At 36.2% G+C, this 22,862-nt stretch overlaps 2 protein-coding genes across 2 annotated transcripts; one reads left to right on the forward strand and one right to left on the reverse strand.

The window, feature by feature from the left end:
• The first annotated feature begins 1,250 nt into the window (after positions 1-1,250).
• LOC142610289 (uncharacterized) lies at positions 1,251-8,969 on the forward strand. Its single transcript, XM_075782403.1, has 6 exons — positions 1,251-1,660; positions 1,769-1,824; positions 2,119-2,173; positions 2,548-2,628; positions 2,715-2,968; positions 8,628-8,969. The coding sequence occupies exons 1-5, from the start codon at positions 1,453-1,455 to the stop codon at positions 2,948-2,950; spliced, it is 636 nt and encodes a 211-aa protein (XP_075638518.1). The 5' UTR covers positions 1,251-1,452; the 3' UTR covers positions 2,951-2,968; positions 8,628-8,969.
• A 12,073-nt stretch (positions 8,970-21,042) lies between these two features.
• Positions 21,043-21,887, reverse strand: LOC142640883 (early nodulin-like protein 13). The gene is made up of 2 exons (XM_075815199.1): positions 21,644-21,887; positions 21,043-21,540 (listed from the first exon to the last, which is right to left on the reverse strand). The coding sequence occupies exons 1-2, from the start codon at positions 21,825-21,827 to the stop codon at positions 21,188-21,190; spliced, it is 537 nt and encodes a 178-aa protein (XP_075671314.1). The 5' UTR covers positions 21,828-21,887; the 3' UTR covers positions 21,043-21,187.
• Between the last annotated feature and the right edge of the window lie 975 nt (positions 21,888-22,862).

Consider the following 22,862-nt stretch of genomic DNA (forward strand, 5'->3'; position numbering starts at 1 on the left):
TTTTGAAAAGTTGTATAAGTCGAATGTACAAAACTGTGTTCATTATTTGAAAATTTGTATACGTTGAATGTACAAAATTATGTACATTTTAAAAAAAATTGTATACTTTGAATATGCAGTATCATGTATGGTATTTAAAATTTGTGTACATTAATTGTATAGAATTGTATAAATTCTTTGAAAAACTATGTGCATTAAATGTACAAAAATGAGAAACTAAGTACATTAAATATACATAATTATGTACATTAAGCAAAAAATTGTGTTTATTGAATATAGAGATTAAAAAATTTACATATATTGAACATACAAAATCATGCATTTTATTTGAAAAAAAAAAAAAGTGTACATTGAATTTGAAAATTTGTGTACTTTGAAAGTTTGAATATAAAGAATAGGGGAAAAATTGCAAACTAACACCAATCACCAAACAATTTCATTAGTTAGCAACGTTTCCAAACTATTTAGGAAACTAACATCTCGAGTCAAATAGACTCGAGTTTATTGTAGCAACTCGAGAATGAAAGACTCAATTTCTACGAAAATCAAGTCTCTAAAACTCGAGTTCCATGAAAAAACCAAGAAATCAAAAAACTTTTAAGTCGTCTTCTTCTTCTTCTGGTCTCCCTCTTCTCCCTCTGAAACAACAAAAACACAACACAAACACAAGCAATAAATCAAAGTAGAAACCACATAAAGCAAGAGATCAAAACAAAAACCACAAACCCAAGCAGTGAATCTAGCGGCGAACCCACAAACCCAATGGCAAACCTAAGCAACAAACCCACATATCTAACGACAAACCAACGAACTTAGGCGGCGAAAACCATGTACTCTGGCGGTAAACCCAAGCAGCAAAACCCACGAACTCAAGCTTGGACTGAACCCACGAACGTGTGATTCCTTAGGCGAAGGTTTCGTTTTCCCTCTGTTTCTCTCATTTTCCTATGATTCCTTAGGTTGAGTTCTTAGCAAAATCGAGTCTCTTATGCTTGAGTTCTTTGCAAAATCGAGTTTTTTGGACACGAGATGCTAGTTCCTTAAATAGTTTGAAAACTTTGCTAATTAACGAAATTGTTTAAAGATTGGTGTTAGTTTGTAATTTTTCCATAGAGAATAGTGTTCATTAAATAAGCCATATATATCATGTCGTGTTACCTATTTATAATTAAATACTCATGAGCCGATATTACCCGACACAAATTGCATCCCTTGGATGGATTTTTAATTTAGACTCACAAATAATGGCTATCCTAGCAAATAACATAAGTCATGTTCTTCTCGTACCAATCAAAAAACAGAACAGAAAAACAAACAAACAGAAACGTACTAATTAAACCTTCCAAACACAGACCCCTAGCTAGCTAGCGCCTCTTCAGACTTCAGAGTTTAGAGGCAGCTAAATCATAAATAAAATCTCTGTGTTTGTCGCAGAACTCTGATTCTGTAACAATGGAAGGAGGTGTAAGAGAAAGCTCGGTGATACCAGACTCAGTGATGGACTCTGTGAACCGAACCTTAGCCAACGTAGAAGATGTTCAGACCCATTTGCTCAACTTCTTATCTCTCTACGACCCACATGTCCTCTCTCAAATGCCGCCTCTCCAACGGGCTCAGACTCTGCTCACGCTTGCCAAAGCCACCACTACCCTCTACACATGTACACCAACTCCTCCTCTTCCTCCTTCACCTTCCCTTTTTTTTTGTTTGTGAATTCGCTTAAAGGTTTAATTTTTGGATTCTGTATTTGGTTTTTGTTCTTTTACAGTGAGGTTGAGGTGTACTGGAGTTCACCCAGATGACCATCCAGTAAAATCAGAGCTTGTAGGTTTGCCCATACTGTGAATTTGTGTTTGTTTTTTGTCATGTGGGTATCTATGTTTTGAGGTCTTTGATGATGGGTATTGTGAATTTTTCTTTGACATTTGGGTGTGACTGTTTGGGTCTTTCTGACTTAGATTTTGATTAATGGGAATTGCTTCAAGCATGTGATTTTTGTTTAACTGCTGGTCTATACATGTGGGAGAGGACCAGCTCATTATTTGAAATTACAAGCTTTGCCTTTTGGTTTTGATTGTTTGAAAAATGATTTTTTTTTTCACTATCCATGTATTGTAGGAAAGATTAAGTTTGTACGAGGACAAACTTGAAAGGCTCATAGACTTGAGTAAAGGTACATTTTTCTCTTTAAAATCTGCCATTTGCTGTTAATTTCTTGTCATAAAATGCAATCTTGAATGATGCTTCACCGCAATGGGACTTCTAATATATATATATATATGTATGTATGTATGTATAGACACACTCACTCACTCACACACACGTTTATTATGCAGTGACAGTTTTAATCTTAATCATTGATACAAGGGATTTGTTTTAAGATGAAAAAGGAAAGTGACTGGGCTAGGTCATTTAAGATGCATAGTATACTGTTGCATGTTTTGGATTTGAATTCATTTTAGAAGTCATTTCCTACAAACATTATTTAACAGTTGTTTGTAGTTCATTTTCCTTTAAGATTGCTTGATTTAAAATTTGTCCTTGAAGCACCACTTCGACCTTCTGCTACGTTGAATTCTCAGGCAGCAACGCGCTTTATTGAGCATGCTTTGCCAGACCTTACCTCAGGTAGTTGGTCCTTTTCTAATTGTCATGTTCATGAATCTTTTTCCATCTTAAGATCTTTCCATTGAGAAGTTGCTCATTTTGTGCAGAGCAAAAGCAAAGTATGAGAAGTATTAGTAGAGGAGAGGGGCCAACCATTAAGTATCTTGAGAGGAGTGTCCAAAAGAAGAGAAAGTATCAATCATCTGAAAAACAATCTGTTCAAACTGCTGCCAAGGAATTTCTGGAGAAGGCAGCCCGTGAACTTCTTGGTGATAATAAAGGTGGTTTAGTGGGACCTCTACAGGCTGAGGCTTTAGATGATGATGACATGCCTGTGAGCTAAATTTCCTGATTTATCCGGGTAGATTCTTAGTTTGAAGCTCTTTTTACATTTTTTTCATTGCCGTTGATATTTACAGTTGTCTTGATGTTCTTTGTGATATGTAACTTATGATCTCATCCCCCACTCCCAAAAAATAAAAAGAACCTTCTGATGTTGGAAAGGGTTTTGAAAATCTTGTAATTACACACCCAAGTATACAGGAGCTATCCAACAACCTAAGACCTAAATTGCAAAGATCTAAGAATTCCTGAAAAGAAGAACATTTACCCCAAATGCTCCAGGCCAATTGTGAAGGGATCTAAGAAAGAAGTACTATATCCCTTCGAACTACCTAGATTTACGTTCCTTCTAAATACACCACATAAGACAAAGAGGGATGGCTTTCCAGGTGTCCGCAATTGGATGGCCCTTAAAACCAGCTCTCCAACAAGGTGAGAGATCCTTCATCGTGTATGGTATGACTCAAGAATTTCCAAATAAAGAGAACCATACTTCCATAAGCCAAAGATCCCGTATATAGAACAATTAATATCCACGATGATCCTAAGCCAATCATAAATAGTTCTAAGAAAAAAGAACTTCTATCAAAACAATGGGAATCTTATCCTTTCAAAAACCTAGAATTTTGCTCCTTCCAAATACACCACATGGGACAAAGAGGGATGGCATTCCAAATGTCCCCATTTTGGTGGCCCGTAAAACCTGTTCTCCAACAAGATAGGAGAACCTTCTCCAAGGCATGACTTAAGAAATTCCAATAAGGAGACCATAGACCAAAAATCTCATTTGACAACACAAATGATCGAGAAGATTTTTTACTGTCATCCTTTTTGCACATACAACACCAATCCACATTGATGTTCATTTTTTAAGGTTGTCCATGGTGAGAATTATACCGAAATTGGTGTCTATCCAAAGAAAGCAAGCTTTTTAGGGATTTTAGTCTTCTGAATTGCTCTACAAGGAAAACCCTGCTTGTGGTCTTTATGTAAAGTCCTGTGGAAAGACTTTACATCAACTGTGGTTTTAGGCAATACCTGATATATCTTATACGAGCCTCTCCTTGAAATATGAGCTAAACTAATAGTGTCAAATAAATATTCAATGGTTTCAAGCTCCCAATCATTAAAGGCCCTAATGGAGGTAGGACATCAGTGAACTGTATCATTTAGCCTATACATATGTTGAGCAACAATGGTTTGTTCATTAACTGCCAAAATCTGTAGGTCAGGAAAAGATATTTTTAAGCGGTTCGTCCCCGCATCACACATTATGCCAAAACCAAATGAAACTACAATTTCCAACAATGAATTTCACATGAAATTTTAATGGAGACATCTACTTTCTGAGGAAGGACCTTGCGCAGAGATGAGAGAATAAAGGGAGGTAGCTCCATCCCTTTAAAAGCCACTTCTGAGTTTTATTTGGAGAGAACTAATTTGTCTTTGGTTCTGTAAAGTCACTATCATTGCTAGGAAAGTGGACTCCTTTGGCATTAACATGAGTGTTGCTTTAGTATCATAAAATAACTTTTCCTTTGTCCATAGGAGGCCCATTAGACCTGTGGGTTTTTTAAGTACTATTCTATGGTGCCAACTTTTTTTTGATAGGTAGTATTTATTGGTGCCAACTTAAGTATGCACCCTGTCTTATTCCAAATAGGAAAGTTGTGAAGACTGGAGCAATTTTATCTCTTCACATTGGAGGCTGGCTCCATTCATTTATTTGCTCGTGCTTTCAAATACTTCTACAACGATGTAAACTCATGCAATCTAGCGTGGGATCACATAAGTAGCTTGTGCAAGACTAACCTACACACTGAAACAAAAAAAAAATTCAGTATGGAAGACCTCTCTGCCCTTCCTTGTTTGCTATACTGATGTGATTAAGCTTTAAATAGTAAGGATTTATTAGATACTTGAATGTACGGTTAAGAGTGAATATGGCAACATCTTCAACCCCTTGAAAAGGTATATATTTTAGACTCATAAAATTTTCTTCTTAGTAAGGGAAATTAGAAAAGTTATGTGAATTTGAAGGGTAATTACATTAATAACTAATCGGAGATATTTCCTAATGGAATTCATAACACGTTTATAAGCTTTATATAATTGTGATATGCAAATCTCTATTATAGGATGCATCTGATTGTATGCTTGCTGCTGATGAAGAAAAGCTTTATTGGTTTGGTGTGATCACCTGAATAAGATAGTTGTGAATGTGCATTTTAGGGAAAATTAATGTTTCCGTCCCTAAAGTTTGCCTTTTGTCCCTAAACTTTCAAGAGTTATATTTTTGTCCCTAATATTTAAATGTCACGTTTTCAATCCTTCTATTCACTATCAATATCTTTCCATTATATTTGTCTATTAGAATTATAGTAAAATGATTAAACTCATCATTTTTCTAATAGCTTAAGCTTTTGAGACGATCGATAATTTATAATAGTATCAAAGCAAAAGGTCCTAAGTTCAATTCCTGTCTCCACTCTACCTCCCATTTAAAATATAAAAAATCCTACATGTTAGGCCCACTTATTAAGGGAGAATTTAGGCCCACACCAAAGAGGGAGTGTTAGAATTATAGTTAAATTATTGAATTCACCATTTTCCTAATAGTTTAAGCTTTTGGGAAAATTACTCCCATTAACACTCCATTATACGTGTCTAACGGAATGGCTAGGTTGCATTATTTAATGACTAAACTGCATTAGTTAATCTGACATGGCCCAAAATATTTTAAAACATATTCCCTTTTTTTACCCTTATATCTTCTCTTTCTCCTCCCTCTTCTTCTCTTCTATGCAAAGGTGGTGATTCTGGTTATCCTCGGCTTGGATGCCCCAACAGATGGTGTCTCTTGTGTTTGTGGATGCAGAGGAAGAAGTTGAGGTTTCTCACTTTCTCCCTTGTGACTTGTGAGACTTTAGAAATTTTTTTTTTTTCTCTCTATCATGGTTGTTGTTGAAGGGTTCCATTGCCAACAAATTCCAGTGTATAAAAGGCATGGGAGTTGAATCAGATTCAGCTTGGTTAGGGTTTGAAATCACATTATTTGTTCCCTCTGTGGTGTCAGGATGCTTAGCATCTTTTTCTACCTTTCAGACTTCATTTTCTTTTCTTTTTTTGAGTAGCAAAAAAAAAAAAGAAAAAAAAGAAAATGAAGTCTGAGATCTGTCAATTGCAAAATTGAGAGATCTGTCAGTTTTGAGTTCATTTCCTTATTTTTCTTTAATGTAGATTTATGCATGGTTGTCTTGGGGTTTGATTGGTGATAGGTTTGGCTTGGGTATTTTGATGATTAGTGAAATAAGGCTGAATGTGTTTCACAGTGTGGGGTTTATGAATTGGGAAAAGACAATTAGATGACACTTAATATAAAAAAAAATATATATATATATATATATATATATATATTGTGGACCATGTCAAATTAATTAATGCAGTTTAATCATTAAATAATGCTACCTAGGCATTCTGTTAGACATGTATGATGGAAGCTTATGGGGGAGTAAACGGAAAGATAGAAAATGTGACGTTTCAATAGTTTAGGGGCAATAAAAAGAAGACTGTTTTAAGGTTTAGGGACAGGAGCAAACTTGAGGCAAACTATGGGGAGGGCAACAATATTTTTCCTAGATTTTGTCTTAGGAAATTGCTTTCTGATTTAGGAAGATGTAATTGTGTGTATTTATATAGACTTTAGGAAGATGTAATTGTGTATATATTTATTTATTTATTTTTTTGACAGTAAGCTAAGCCTATTGCATCACATAGATCAGTTTTGTATATTAATATTGATACCATGTCTGCTCAGCCTTAGTACTAAGCTGATGGTTGGAGTACAATGTTCTCATAAAGCTTGTAGAGTGACTAATTGGTTTTCTGATTAAATGCACTTGATACATTCGTATTAATTTCATCCTAAAAGGCTGTAGGATCTGAATCAAATGCCATAAATATATCATTCACCAAGCAACAACTAAACCTGCAAGATATCCATTGTAATTGTATAAAAAAGTATCTGGTTTTGCACTAAATATGGAAACAATGGATTGATGATAACTAACTTATGTCAACTAAGCCTTAATCCTAACCTAAGTTGCACGGGTACGGGGATGCAACGTTTCTTGAAAAACGTAGGGTACGATACGTTGGGGATATGTGTATTAATTACTTATTAAATATGTTTTTTATATATTGTTAACCATATAGCAATTTAAAAACAATAATGGATAATAAAGTGAATCTATGAATATTAAATGCAATGTAGAATACAAACCATAATCCCAAAGAGTAAATTAAAGATAATTAGATGAGTATTCAAAATTGAAACCAATATATAAAGCATATAAATAAAATCTTACAAGTTTGGGCTATCTCTCACTATCAGAATTGGTTACAACGGTATCTAAGTTGTATCACAGATGCATGCTAGATGTATTGGCACTTAAAAAAAAAAATTGATTGGCCAAGTATCTTAGAGGTATCCGGTATGATACTGGTACAATACATATCGGATACCAGTACGTGAGTAAAAATGGAGTATCTGTGCATTAGAGATCCTAACTAACTGATCTGGGATCCATGGATCCTTTACCTACTTGCTCTGTCCAGGGCCATATTTCCCTAATTACCTTTCCAAGAATCATGTCTTTACCTTCTCTCTCTCTCTCTCTCTCTCTCTTTTAAGTTATATGTGCACCTGATCTGTCTTGAACTCACGGCTCACCCTCCACCTAGCTCTTATAAAGGGAAAATGTGCCATTTGATCTAGGGCTCATGTCTTTCCTTATGATTTCTACAAATGTCATTTTTGGCTTCCTCTTTTACTCTTTTTGCTCTTTCCACATTAATATAAGTGTTCTTTTGTCCATATTTGTAAAATTTGGGGTTGATGCATTGCCCTCGTACATGAAAAAAAATTTTGAGTGCATGATTAGTAGTTTTTTGTGCACTTGATGAGGAAAGGCTTTGTAGTTATTAGCATGGTTCAAACTATGACTAGATCTAGGTAAACTTACTATGAAATTGAATGTATCTACTTATGGAAATCAGAAAGTGAAATCATATGTGGATTACTTTAGTTTAATTATGATAATTGGTTTGAAGATTTATAGAACTACATTGGGAAACAGTTGTGATGTATTATGTTTAGGAAAACAACAGGTCCTGCTGGCCAATCACAATATTGACTCAAGTTATGGAAACTTGATCAGATAGACAATGTGAGGGACACTCTCCTAATAAATCCAGGACAAAAAAGTTCCGGTCTGGGCTGACGTACATATATATAAGACAGTTCTGGTCTGGACCGGCTGAATTTAATTTTAACTTAAACTGGCTGGTGTTTAGAAAACTAAAACATCCCCAAGATAATGAATGTGATAAATATGCAGCTTTCTGAAGGTTTTCTGTAGCAGGTCTTATCTCTCATGCTCTTGCCCTTTTTGTACCTCCTTTGCCAACATGGGCGATGTGCCTTTTTTTAAGAGGAAATAATAGCATAAACTAGTTTCAAGGATAAATTAGAAGGATGCACTGCATGTATGTTTAGTCTCTCCTGATTTAATTCCTTTCAAACTCTAAACTTGCTCTGGTATTGTTTTTGGGAATTAGATTTATGATTTATTATTTTGGCATTTTGACAATCCCTCTTTTGTTTTGTATCTTCACAGGATTGAGGAGACAGACCGCCCATGTTCATTATTGTCTTAAAGCAAGTGTTTATTTCAATCTCCTTATGCAGGATTCTGCTTTTTAAATATTCAATTTTCCCGGTAATTGGTTTATAAACTTCTGAAATTTACATGGAGATGTCCAATATTTAAGTCTTTATCACCATACCTATAGTTGAAGTTGTTTCCTGAACTGTGATGATTGATGGGGAAAATTGTTTTGGTTATTGTGTTCTCCATCCTTCTACATCAGTAGCTCTTTTTCCAACAGCTGTACTATCCACATATATTTGGATTAAATCTTATCTTATATAATGTTGATGATGACTATGGTTTTGAATTTATGATGAGAATGTGATCAATGGATTCACCATGTTTGGTATATATTTTTTTTCTTTTTAAATTTGTGGTCAAAGGTTCTAGTGCTACTGTTACACATGCAAGTCTTACATTTTATTTGGATAATATATGTTCGTGTGATATATGTTTCAGTTTTTTGAACTTCAGAGAGATTGTTTAAGGTTATTGAGCTGGAATCCTTGTTACATTAATTTGGTGAGTGTGAGAACTAATTTAGGCATTGACAATAAGCAGAATCAGTTTTCACATTTGTTGAATACCTAGGGCCTGTTTGCTTGGGGAGAGAAACAAGGGTCGTAAAACATTTCTGAGGGATTTCGTGTGTCCAACTTGCCAGTTGACATCCTTAGCAGAAGCCTCCAACTTCAAGCAATAATGGTTCATTTGGGTGGAAAATAAAAGTTTTCCATTGTTTGATTTGGTGGGAAAAAAGGGAGGATGGAAAGGGGGTGGGTGGAATTTTCTATTCTTTCAATTTTCCATCATCTCTTACATTTTTTATCATTCTACTTTTCAATCTTTCCTCTATTCTCTATCCTCTCAATTTACATCATCCCAACCAAAGACACTAAAGGGTCAATTCCACACCCTAAAGGGTCAGTTTGGAACGGAGGGAGAGCACCCAAACATAGAGCAAGTCTCAAAGAAGCCAGTTACTGTGATGTTCTTGTATTTTATGGGGCTCTAAGTGGTGCTTGCCTTCAATATTACTAAGAACTCTCTCTCTCTCTCTCTCTCTCTCTCTCTCTCATAATGAAAAGATACAATTTTGTCCACTTCTGAATAGCAAAATGGTGATCACCTGCAAATTTTTGGCAAGTCTTTTATTCTTTTTATAGACTTAATATGCACTACAAGTCTACAACCCAGTGCATTTGTTGGTGAAAACCTCCTTTGCCAACATGGGTGATGTGCCTTTTTTGTGATCGAGTGTTTTTCTTTCTTTGTCAGTAACAGGTAATGCAACTTCTAAAATAAAGACAAAACTATGACTACTAAGTATCAACTCCTAATTTGGTACACTCTATTTGGAACTAATTTATGAATGAATTACTTTGACTTCAATTATTCTAAAAATTCAAATTCAATTGAATTTCTTAAGATCAAATTAGTTGGTAGTCTAATTCAATCCGCCGGGGGGGGGAGGGGGTGGAAATTAAGATGAATTGCATTGAATGGGCCAATGGGGATGTGCATAAATCATTGGAACCTAATAACCTGACAAGCCCAACCCAATTTGAAGGCAAAAATAATTTGGTTTATTATTTTTTTTAAGGTCATGTTAATGGTTGCCCTTAAGACAATTGTTGATAAACCATATTAAAAAAGTTTTTAACATCACTTTTATGAGAAATATAAAAAATTGTTAGAAAAATTAATTGCTTTATCATTTTCCCATAAAATTTTTCTTAAAATAGTTCATAAATCAATGCCCGTAGAACATTCGTTAACATTTTCTTTTTAAAAAATATGGTAGTTTGGTTTGATGTCAGGCTTGTTAACTTTGTATTTTTTGAACCAAACCGATATAAATATTTTCATTACATGTGTCCGCTTTCTCTTTTTTTTTTTTTTTATGTCGATTTGTGATAACGTTCTCTATCAAACTTCCAAATCACCAAATTTGTTTGATTCCTTGCTGACCAATTCACATAAAATTCTAGTTTAATTAGAGTCATATAGACAAGTTGAGATTCCAAATCACCAACTTGTTTGATTCTTTGCTAACTAATTCACATAAAATTCTAGTTTAATTAAAGTCATAGAGACAAGTTGAGATTCCAAACATTGAAATTGAAAATCACACACGTGTGTGCATATATATATATATATAATTATATATACTAAATGCATGAATTAGGCAATTTCCGAAAAAAGGATTAATCTCATCTTATTTTTAAAACTATGGAAGGAAAGGCACATTTTTAATTTGCTATTAGTAAAATCATTGTTGAGAAATGAGTGAACAGGATGATACTAATACGATAGTACCACACATTTTCACACATACTTTACCACAATTATTTTATATGACAAAATATAATTGGCTGTTAGTCATTATTATATAGATTCATTTTTTTTTCACTGTTCACGGTCCGCATTGTTGAGAAATGAGATAACAAAATAATTCTAGTACCACATATTTTGCTATAATTATCTTATGTGACAAAATGTAATTGACTTTTAATTACTATTACAATGATCCATCATTTTTTTTTTTTTACTGCTCACAATTAGACAAAACAATTATTCGAGAAAAGAAAAGGGAGAACAAAAGAGAAAGAGAAATGATATGAAACCTACAAATTTGGTACGTGGTCCCCTAAAAAGTCAAAGAGGTGAGTGCCACCCTAACCAAAATGGCAAAAAGATCTTTCCCCAAATGTTCAAGCTCTTACAACACTTATTTGACTTCCTAGACAGAGAGAGTTGTAGGATAGTACTAGTTTTAATTCTGGTCCAAACTCCAAAGTAGGAACCTTTTCGCCTCCAACTCTCTTTGTTTTCTATCTCTCTCAAATGGCCCCGACAGCTGCTACTTTAACCTCACAAGTTTTTAACTGCCACCCAATTGGTGTTGGACTCGGTGGTCACCCCCAGAAACCAATCTCTCTCTGTAAGTGTACATAAATCCCTCTTTAACATTAATCAAATTAATACTACACTCCCTACCTTTGTACTACTTGTCTAAAATTAAAAATATTGCTTCTCATACCATATCTTATCATATCATATCATTTGTAACTGAATATCCGAATTACAATTGTAAAATTCAGAGCTGAATTACTATACTTATTGCATTCTGTCTTCTTCTTTTATGAACCAGTTAAAAGAATGGCAATGCATAATATTACATGGGTAAAACAGTATGGAGTTGTAAATTTCACAAAGACGAGACACCTGTGGTGCAAAGCTTGAGGAATTTTAGGAAATGCGTGTCTGTGCTTAGTGTCATATAATTTAGAGTGGTACCATGATGTTTAGTTAGTATACTCCCAGAGTATTTGCAGGTATTTTTGTTAATAAAGTTTTTTTTTTATCACCTATAAAAAAATAATAAAAAATAAAAAATTGCACTTATTGCAGTCAGACTTATACAGCATACAAGCTTATTGGGCAAAACTGTTCATTCTTCCAAAGAAGGTTATCAAAGTTAATGAGAAAAAAATTAATAGCTTCCTATGGAATGGAAATGATAAATCTGCTTTTGGGGCTAAGGTATCTTGGGAGTTAGTGTGTGTGCCTAGAAAGAATGGTGGTTTGGGCTTGAATAAGGCAGTAGTAATGAAGGGAAGCAGTAATGAACCGCATCTGGAATTTGTTTGCTAGAGCAGGTTCTCTATGGGTTTCTTGGGTACATAAAAATCTGTAAAGAGGCAAGAGTTTCTGGTTTGTGAAGGCTCCACAGGAAAGAAAATGGGGGGAGTGAAGGATAATCTTAAAGTTGAATTTATTAAGGCCTTATCTGAGATTTGAAGTGAGGGATGGACAGAACATCTTTTATGGAATGATAATTGGTATGATCCTGATGGGATTTTGTTTTTAAAATGTGGCTTTGCACACTAAACTGTCTAGGGCATTAAAGAAAAGTAATTGGTTCTGGAAACCTACAAGATTGGAAGACTTGCATATCATACAAAGTCGCCTTTCCTTGGTTGACGTTAAGGAGTCGGATAGAGTAAGCTTCCCTACCACATATGGAATGTACAGTTGTGCTGATACTTGGGTGGCTATACGAGCTAAACAATCTGAGGTAAATTGTGGAAATTAATGTGTTCTGTGAGTGCCATTCCCAGACATTCCTTCATCAGTTGGTTAGCCTTCAGAAATAGATTGGCAACAGGTGGTAGAAAGTTGCATTGGGGGTACTTGGGAACAACAGCCTGTGTGTCCTGTAGGGGATGTCTACAGAGTAGAAATCACTTATTATTTCATTGTTCCTTCACCAGAAGAATTTGGAAAGAGTTGCTAAAATGCTGTCTGGTCAGGAATCCAATAATAGTATGGGATGAGATAGTGAATTGGGGAATAAAAACTGCTGAGGCAGAAGCTTCAGCACTGCCCTTCGTGGGCTGCTATTTACCATGTTTGGCTAGAAAGAAATGCTAGGCTCCATGGTGGCCAATTCAGGTCAGAGGACAACATTGTTCTTGCAATAAGATTGGAAGTTAGAGCTCAGATGCTGGCTAAAGGGAACTACTGTAACTCAGTTCTAAATATGGTCTTATATTATAATTAGGGCAGTCCTATATGTCAAAAGTAGGACCTGAGATGCTGTTTTGCTTTGGCCTATCAGCTGTGGGCTCTGGAATCCAATTTGGTTGTGTTGTTAATAAAATTTCTCTTATTCATAAAATAAAAAAGGAAATCGGTTGACACATATATTATGTAAGCTTATATTCCAGCTGAATGGCATGGGGTAGCTTATGATTTTGAAATATCTAAATTCTTTGTTGTTGGTTTCAGGAGGCCACAATAAATTCTATTAAATCAATTGAACGTAGTTCCATTTGAGTGTATTTGCCATTACCATGCTTTTGGCTTATGGGACAACTTACTGAATTATACCTCGACTTCTTCATGTATGCTAACCTTCAAAGGTTATGGTTGAATTTGATAAAGAGGGTGTCATGAGACAGGGAGGCTTTTTTTTTTTTTTTTTTCCTTAAGAAAATATGTCCGAGTTTATAGCGTTCATGTTAATTTTATTTTTAATTTAAAAAAAAAAAAAATTAAAAAAAAAAACTAGATTGTAGATTTTGGCTGAGAAAATAGGTCACTCACATCAAATGGACCAGTAGTTAATTAGTGTAACTCCATAAGTCTTTTGCTCCACCTTGGGGGTCGGGGGGGATATTTTTCAATTTAAAAATACAAACCAAACAAGTCTCTCTCTCTCTCTCTCTCTCTCTCTCTCTCTCTGCTTGGAGAAAGGATTGATGGGGTAATAATTCACATGCTAAAACCGCAAGCATTCAACTAGAAAGATCAAGTGTAGGACTGCTCGGATTACAGTGCCAACCCCAATGGTTACGTGCTTACTTGGTGATGTGTGTGTGCTTGCACGATGTGTGTGTGCTTGCACGATGTGTGTGTGCTTGCACGATGTGTGTGTTAGCTGACCTTAAAAGCAATTGGAAATGTGTTGCATCCTTGAGGTCCTTTTGACAGCAATAACACCCTTATCAGTGTTGTTAAATCGGTATACTTAAATGCAAAGGGGCTACTATAGTTTAGGTGCAAAGCACAAGCTTGTGCCTAATTGAAATAAGTGCACATTATTTAAAGATGATGTATAATGACTTGTGATAGAAAGATTCATGACATATAATTCAAAGTTGAAAAAATAAAATCAAAATGGTAATATATTAGTTATTAGCTTCAAATGAATTAAGTGTTGGCCTTGGGTGTTCATGCTTTCACTTTAAGTGTGCCTAGGTGTGCTTTTATTAATACTGACCATCATGCTAGATGCACATCCTTATACAGCGTAGCTTCATGCTAGAGACATGCCTAAGTTAAAAATCAGGGCCTAGGGTGCTTGCCTCGAGCTTTTATGCAGTGGAACAGGGCCTTAGAGCTCTAAATGTTAACAAAGAAAAGTAGGTTGTTTTAGGTTTTTCATTGTCTCCTATCTTCATTATCTTCTATATTGGTTGTCTCTGTCACTAATACTTATTTTGGCCTTCTTTTTTTGTTTTCATTTGGTTAATTAGCAGAACCGCTTCCTTCTTTTTTATATTTCCATATGTTGATCATTCCTTCTTTTTTATATTTCCATATGTTGATCACATGGTTTCCGTTCTTTGAGTATTCTCTCTTTTGTGTGTTTCAAAATAAAATTATTCTTTCTCTGGGACTTTAGTGAAATAGAAAGTGAACCAACAGCAAGTTTTGTCCCTACTATTCTTAATCCTTTTTTTTTTTTTAAAAAGGCCATTCCCAGTACACCAAACTCCCACTTTTGCGAGGTTCAGGAGAGGTGATTATTAGGCAGCTTTTTCAATGTTTATCATTTTTTTTGACGTATGCTCCTGTTTTTAATTATCATATGTATCTTTGTCAAACTTAATAAAGAGCAATGCTTGAAAAATTGGTGAGGTCAAATTTAGAACATTAAAACCTGGGTTCAAAACTCATCATCAACTAGCCTTGAGGATGAAAATTCTTTGAACACCTTGACAAACAATTCTTCATTATTATTCTGCATACAAATATCTAGTGGCTCAGTATTTTGATAGCTCTAATTTTTCATGGTGATCAAATAATGAATAATAATCTTTTTTTATATAGGTAATAAAACTTTTTATTGATATCAAAAGTGCAATGTGTTTACGATTGTAAACTCACAAAAAAAAGAAAAAGAAAAAAAGAATACAATCAAATCAAATGGAAAATCTAACAGAAATAATGAAATCAGACAAGGAAATACAAAGTGTGAGACCCCAAACATGAGACCACTCAAATAAAGTCCTAGCTAGCAAAGACTTCAATAGATCAATAGGCCTCTCAATGTTCTCAAAAGTTCGGGCATTGCGTTCCTTCCATACTAACCACATAAGACACACCGGTACCATATTCCAAACATTTGAAGAATAATTCCCCAACCAATTCCTCCAAGAAAAAAGAAGAGAGACAACTGTACTCAGCATCACCCGCTAAACTCTAAACATAAGAAAAACCTCAATCCACAGAGTATGAGCAACTTGCAATGGAGTAAAAAGTGATCCACAGTTTCCTCATCACACTGACATAGGCAACACCAATGAACAAGAGACAAGTTCTTAAGGTGGAGAGTGGGGCTTCTGCGGCACCCCATGCGGAGCCATACAAGAGTATGACCACCGCTTCTTAAAGATAGACCAAATCCGCTTTTTTAAGCCTGGGATCCTGTCCCTTGGACGACTTTAGTAAAGGGAGAATGGAAACTGGGCCCTGCAGTGGTAGAACCTGGTGAACCGGGCGTACTAACATCAACATAGCCATACTTGTAAACATCTTTAGAACCATGGCTGGCCGCTGATTGCTCGATCATCTCTTACGAAAATGAAAGATCGCTTTGATTGTTGGCTCCATTTCAGATACCGATTTGGGAACTTCTTTCTTGCTTGAATAGCGGTCATTGCAGGCAGCAGCGGCGAGTGAAAGCAAGCGTAGGGCTGATCCCGTTAGGAATAGGGCTTCCCTGGCTTAGCTTCCTTCACCCCTACGCCTAGGAAGAAACCTCTTGTATGTACGTGCTTTACTAGGTCGTCAACTAAAGAGGTATCGAGACTGAGGGCAATCGTTAATAAGAAGACTCGACTTGCATGTGTTAAGCATATAGCCATCCCGCTCACTCGGAGAGAAGGTAGAAAGAGATCCTGTCTTCGACTCTGGAGATAGGCCTTCCTTTCCCTTTCTATAACATACCGATCGGGGATGTAGTTGTAGATACATTAGTCCGATGAAAGAAAGCTCATCCTTTGGGTTTTGCTTGTCTTTAGCAGTTTTCGTCCCATTGAGGTATCGACCAGCAGAAGATGGGTACTCTTTCTGATGATTGCTTCATCTGCTCAGTATGCCCCTCCCTAGGGGTTAGAAGGGAAATCGCGGGTTAACTACTTATTGGAGAAGTCGCTTCGCTCGCAAAGGTACTTTCTTCCTTCGGATTACTAAGATTCCGTTCTTTCTAACGATATGTTGTTGTTGAGTCGCTTTCCTCACTTTCAACGCTCGAACTCCAAACGTCAGTCAGTGATTGCGCTATAACAGAGTGCTAGAGGGCAGGAGAGATGATTGAGCACATACTGATTTATCGCATTGAATAAAGAAAGGCACCACGGATTGACCAGTTACCGGTAAAGGAAAGACAGTTGATACCGTTGACCGGGAATGGCATCTATTATTTAAAAGAAAGAGATGTGTGTTTACTGATACCGATGCTTTCTATAAAATTTTGTATACTCTATTGGGGGATACTCATTAGAAGTCTTTCACTCTAGGCTAGGAAAGTATGTTAGTATACTAGCGTAGCTCTTCCAGGGGGGGGGTTCTAACTAAAGAGTAAAAAACCAACTCTCTGCCATTAGTTCCCCCCGGCCCCCTTCTTGGGACCCTGAGCTCTACTCTATTTCCGAACTCGAACTCATATTAAAATCAACGTCACTAAAGCAAGCAACCGGCGACTAGGAGGCCTTCGTTTTGCTATTTAAATGAGGCTATTGCCCTCTTTCTGCCTCTTTTGAAGGAAGAAAACAAGGACACGAGATTCTTTCCCTGGCCTTGTGGTACTGCTCTTTGCTCCTTCCCAGTGAACTGAACAAACCGTACCTAGATTGATTAAAGAGTACCGAGATGTGAGCCTACGGTCTCCCTTCCTGCTCCAGTCAATCAGAAAGAAAAGAAGGAGATTCTTAGTCTCTCGTTTCAGGTTTGGCTTGACTCTGTTCGCTGAGCTCTTCGCCTTGCCTTTGTTGGATGGGGATTGGTTACATGTCCTGTTCATTCTGCTTTAGCGCGCTATGGTGAGTCCACTACTGAGTGAGCAGCCAGTGAGACTCCGATAAATTCATTCAAGAGGGCTAAAGCATCCCTATACGAGTACGAGTTTTCTTCTTTGCTCATCAAAGGCAGGAATTGGATTGGATAGTAAACTGGAGGCGTAACCGCCGAGGGTTAGATTCTCCGCAACTAAAGAGGTTTGCCGAGGTAAAAACAAAGGTACGGTTTAGACTACAAAGAAAAGGCTTCCTATCTAACTTACTGTTAGCTAGCTTTGCCACAGCGGTACTCCTACTTCCGGATCCGGAAAGGATTTTAAAAACGAAACATTATAGTTCTCTAGTGAAAGCCCCGATGAGGTTAAAGTCAAAAAAGACCACCCCCTGGTTGTAACTTGTACTTATTCCATTTTAATGCAATTTACTTTTAAGCTGTTTTCTTACTTCTGTTGTTGTGTTTAAGTCCTCTTCAGTGAGGCAGAGTGGAATCCATTTTAGGGACCCTTGCTTCTCTACAAGCTTGATTAGAAGTTAGATTGAGGTCGTGGTGCAATTAATTGAACATCTGAGGTCGCCCAATCTCAATTCAAGGGACTTTGGTCCTTAGTCTTGCATATAATCCAGTACACTCGAGTCCACTGTGACTCTCCCACGCCCGCACTCATAAACTGATCCAAAAGACTAGGAACAGAAACCCAATTGAAAAATCAAACAATCAGTGAGAATAGAGCCTTACCAAAGGTCACATCGGCATTGATCGCAGAACGGCCTCAGAGAATGCTTGGCACTCTCTTCAATGGTGTAAAAAGAAACAACAAAGCCTCTGTTCTCGTGAACAAGAAGTGTGCACCAAATGGGAATGCCTTCGACAGTGTAATCTTCGAGCTCCGCGCATTCTTGGAGAAAGACGCGGATGTTGTCGCGAAAGGGACCAGAGAGAGCAATCGGGCAACGCGGGTCGGCGAAATTGTGGAGTCCATAGAGCTTGGGTATTCTCTTCCTCTTCTTGCAGGCTTCAAAGATTGGTATTGACACGGTTGAAGCTTGTGTGTCTTCCTCTACAAGAATTCACTTCTTGAAATCTTCTCATGCAGAGAGCTACAGAGAGAGAATGGGATAGAGTTGACCACTTACCCTGTTACCATGTTGTGCCAAAAGGAACTATAAGCTGACTTTGCTGCTAATCTGCTAGCACCAATATTTCCTCTAGGGTTGTGCTCCTTACTACTTGTGGCTATACAATAGCAGAAATGGAGAATGCCTTAATGAGATAAACAGTGATGGAATTTAAAAAAGAAGTTCCATGCCATGGTATATGAGCTTAACCAGAGGCTTCCCGATGCCAAAAGAATCTTCTGTGATGTCTATAAAGAGATGATGGAGATTATCAACAACCCTAGGAAACACGGTCGAGGATATGATCCATGGAGTGAATTTTGCTTCTGCTGAGTATGGAATAATCTTCTCAAATAGTATCCTTTTTTTAATGCTTCGAAGCTTGTGAATTTCTTGTTATTGGTAATCCTCTTTGTGATTTTTTAGTCAGAACCTTAACAGTGCATGCTGTGGAGCTGGAAGGTTCCGAAGGCTGGCTGACTGCCTTGCTAGAGAGATGGCATGCAAGGAGCATGAGAGTTATGTTTGGTGGGATCTCGGCAACCCCACTGAAGCTGTGAATGTTTTGCTTGCTGATTGAATGTGGTCAGGGATCCTACAGAATATCTGCCATCCAATCACCTTCAAACAGTTGGAAGCACCTTAACTTAAGAAGCTGGGCTGCCGAAGCCGCGGAACATGCTGCTCAGTCTCCACATCGCAAGAAGAGGTTCCGCTCTGTTAGATATTCAGGATTCACCGCACAGAAGCCATCTCTAGCAGCAGTCCATAAGAAAGACACTCTTTAGTAATTCTGCAATCAGCATGGTGCCAGTTTGCTAGAGTTTTGTCATTTAGAATTTTCCTTGTGTGACATTTATTTTGTTCTGCTGTAAATGAATTGTACCTTTTCATCTCAACTTGTTTAGAAACTTATGAAAGTAAATAAATTGTCTGGAAAATTATGAAAGTAACAAAAATTGCAGGCTTTTTCTTGTTCTTAATGTTACTGTGCAACATCTTTTCCTGTCTAATTTTTCTTGTTCAAACTTATTTCTCTGTTGAATTTGGTTGAATTTAACTTATATGCATATCCAGCTGGTCCTTAAATTTTATCATGGCCTAGTAGGAAGACTGGAAGGACACCAAGATCTCTCCGTTTGTATGGTTTATTTGGAGGGAAAAAGGAAAATAATGGAAAGGGCGATGATTCGCCATCAAAGGTTTGGTTCATTCCGTCTCTCATTTTGTTTTCCCTTAGCTAAGTATTGTCTCATATAGACTTAACTACTACATACTTAAGCAACTAGATCATGCCTTAAACACTAATGAGTATAACTTCCATCTCCTAAATTAATGTTATCCCTCATATTCTTCCTTCCACTTCTTAACTGTATGTTCATCCTTTAATGTTCACCAGTGCCTCTTTGATATAGGCAGGCACACTGGGTAATATGCAAAATCTATTTGAAACTGTTAAGAAAGCTCAAATGGTAGTCCAAGTTGAAGCAATGCGTGTGCAGAAAGAGCTTGCTGCGTATGTTCGTAGTATTATATCCATTTTTGTGTAATATTTGTACTCCTTTTGCCAAAAGAGTTATTTTTATCTTTTGCATTTTTTCTTCTCTTTTTCCAGAGTAGAGTTTGATGGTTATTGTGAAGGTGAGCTAATTAAGGTATGATTTTTCTTTCTTTTTATTACAAAAGTCAGCCTGAATGTGGTTTAGATTTTTTATGCCAATACTTGTGTGTGGTCGTAAAGTTGGTTGATAAATATAATACAAATTGTCATGGATTAGGCTCAAGTTTGGTAACCTTAGCTTACTTGTGTCTATTTAACTACTTGGTGGCATCAATAGCATAATATCATGAATAAATTAAGTGGGTTCATTTGAGTTGACTGCAGGTTAGACGAGACAACATGAATTTTACCTATTATTTGATCATAAGACGGTTGACTCTCTGCTGAACCTGATTACAAATTTACAATGAAACAGGGTTAAATTGAAAATAGAAAAACAGGTTGCTGAGTCCTTTCCAACTTAACATTTGGCTAATTCTTTAAAAAAAAATGTTTCTATGAATTTTGTTAGGTTTTTATGGGTCAATTTGTTATTAAAATAAAAAAATAAAAAAAGAATCCATCTCCAATGGCATAAAAAATATCATTGACGAAAAAATCTCATTGATTGTGTGATGTTTTTAGTAACACTTTTTTTTTGGGGGGGGGGGGGGGTGGTTCTTAAGGGATTTTTTGTTCCTGTTGGTTACAGGACGCACACCAGAAAAGTGTCCAGGCCAGGCCTTGAAATGAATTTTTGCAGTAAAACATTTTATCCATTTGAGTCTCAATTTCAAGGATAAAATTTTAATTCTTTGGTGAAAATTTAAGTCTCTGTTGCCTCTGTTGTGAAACTACTTGTGAAGCCAAATATAGAAAATATAAAAAAGTTCTCTTGAGAAGAAGAGGCTAAAGATTGTATAAAATAAATTTAAATTAATATTGGGATATAATCTGAATCTGGATTACATAAGATATCACAACAAATAAAAGAATGTCCCCCACCAGAGTATAAACTCAAAATCTGGCAATCACTTTGCCCTCTTTCTCAATTCTCACCCTCAGAACAACCCCAAAACAAAGATCCCCAATGCAACCAACAACCCGCTCTGCAACTTTGTAGCACTGCTAGTGGGAGCAACTGCAGGACCCTCAAACTCCACCGGAGTAGGAGCAGGTGCTGGAGAAATACCAGTGTACCTGTTTCTTGGAGAAAGAACCACCACAACCAACTTCTGACCCTTCTCACAGTTTCCCTTGGTTCCACTGATGAAGTAGAACGGCCCAGATCGGCTGAGCTTCACCTTGGTGTCCCCATCCTTGTACTCTTCAATGGGGTTAGAAATATTGCAGCTAACATAGCCTTCCTTGTTCACTTGCAACACTGAGTCTTTCCCACTGTCATATTTCCACACTGACACATAACCATGAAAAAGGGTATGTCAGAATAAATAAAATGGATACTATGATTGAAGAAAACAAAAGACTAGTTAATTTGATTGAAGATAGGAAGTTACCAAGAGAGTCGCCGATGCGAAAACGAGTACTTTCAGCCCATTGATTGAGGGAATCAGATTGAGAGGATGGGATCTTCCATGCATCTGCCTTGCCTCCTACCAAGATTTCTTTAGCTTCACAGGAGCTGATGACTACTAACAAGAGCACCAAAGCTGAAATAGTTCTTGAAAAAACTGCTGCCATTGGAAGCTGAGAGATAGCACTAGAAAGTTTGTGTTTTTGTGAGGGAAAGAGAGAGATGATTGTGATGTTGGTTCAGGTGTTTTGGGTGGTATTTATGGAGGAAGAAAGGTGAAGAAAACTAGCCGTTGGGAGCTGGGACAGAGGTCAGTGTGGGCCACTCACTCTGCCTTTCTTTCTGGCCTTTTGTACGTTACAATATTATAACGGTCAATTTCTTTTTTATTTGTTTGGCCTTAACGGTAAAAATATGAAGCTGGAGGGATTTTGAACGTTCAAAATGACGTGGAAAGTAGGGAGTCTGGGGAAGAGCAACGGTCAGAATTCAGAAAGGTGAGAAAAATTTTATAAAAAAAAAATCTGAAAAAGTAAAGGAGAAATTACTTTTAGACACCGTATACACAAAGTCACAAACTGGTTTTTTATTGAAATCATGATGTGAAGGAAAGAACTAAAAACGACCAATAAAAAAAAGGTTTCACTAATGTATGTTAGTAAATCATTTTTAAAATGTTTTATGGAAAAAAAAAAGTGACTAATTTTTTCTGACAGATTTTTCAGTTTTTTATAAATAATTTTTTAAAATAGATAATTAATGACCGTGTTATTCTAAAGTCTGTTTTTTCTTTTTTTAGAAAGATACTCCAAAGTCTGTTTGATGTTGATTTTTCTCTTTCAACTTTTTTGTTTAATTTTTTTATTTTATTTGTTTGTATACAATTTTTTTAAATTCCATTTTTTAATTACAATCAAAACATTAATCAATATTAAGTGTTTGTAGGATGGGGGAAAGGGCTCGGGGTTTAAGTTTCTACGAGAAAACTTTATGCACATACACATATATTAGGCTAGGTTATAATAGAATTTTATCTCATATAAAATAAATTTTAAAAAAAAAAAAACTTTCTGCAAGTAAGTACAATTAATTATCAAATTTCAACAAATAAAGTACAATTATACAAATAAATGCAAGTATAATTATACATTAATCAACTTCAATATGCAATTTCTTACCTTTCTCTCTCCAACCAAAAAAAA

This window comes from Castanea sativa, chromosome 1 (genome assembly GCF_040712315.1).
Source record: "Castanea sativa cultivar Marrone di Chiusa Pesio chromosome 1, ASM4071231v1".
NCBI lineage: Eukaryota > Viridiplantae > Streptophyta > Magnoliopsida > Fagales > Fagaceae > Castanea > Castanea sativa.

Excerpts from the sequence above, each read along its gene's own strand:
- LOC142640883 (XM_075815199.1), bottom strand. The coding sequence starts at position 21,827 with ATGGCAGCAGTTTTTTCAAGAACTATTTCAGCTTTGGTGCTCTTGTTA. Across the intron at positions 21,541-21,643 it reads TCGCATCGGCGACTCTCTTG|TGTGGAAATATGACAGTGGG; the intron begins GTAACTTCCTAT and ends GTTATGTGTCAG.
- LOC142610289 (XM_075782403.1), top strand. The coding sequence starts at position 1,453 with ATGGAAGGAGGTGTAAGAGAAAGCTCGGTGATACCAGACTCAGTGATG. Across the intron at positions 1,661-1,768 it reads CACCACTACCCTCTACACAT|TGAGGTTGAGGTGTACTGGA; the intron begins GTACACCAACTC and ends GTTCTTTTACAG. Across the intron at positions 2,629-2,714 it reads TTTGCCAGACCTTACCTCAG|AGCAAAAGCAAAGTATGAGA; the intron begins GTAGTTGGTCCT and ends CATTTTGTGCAG.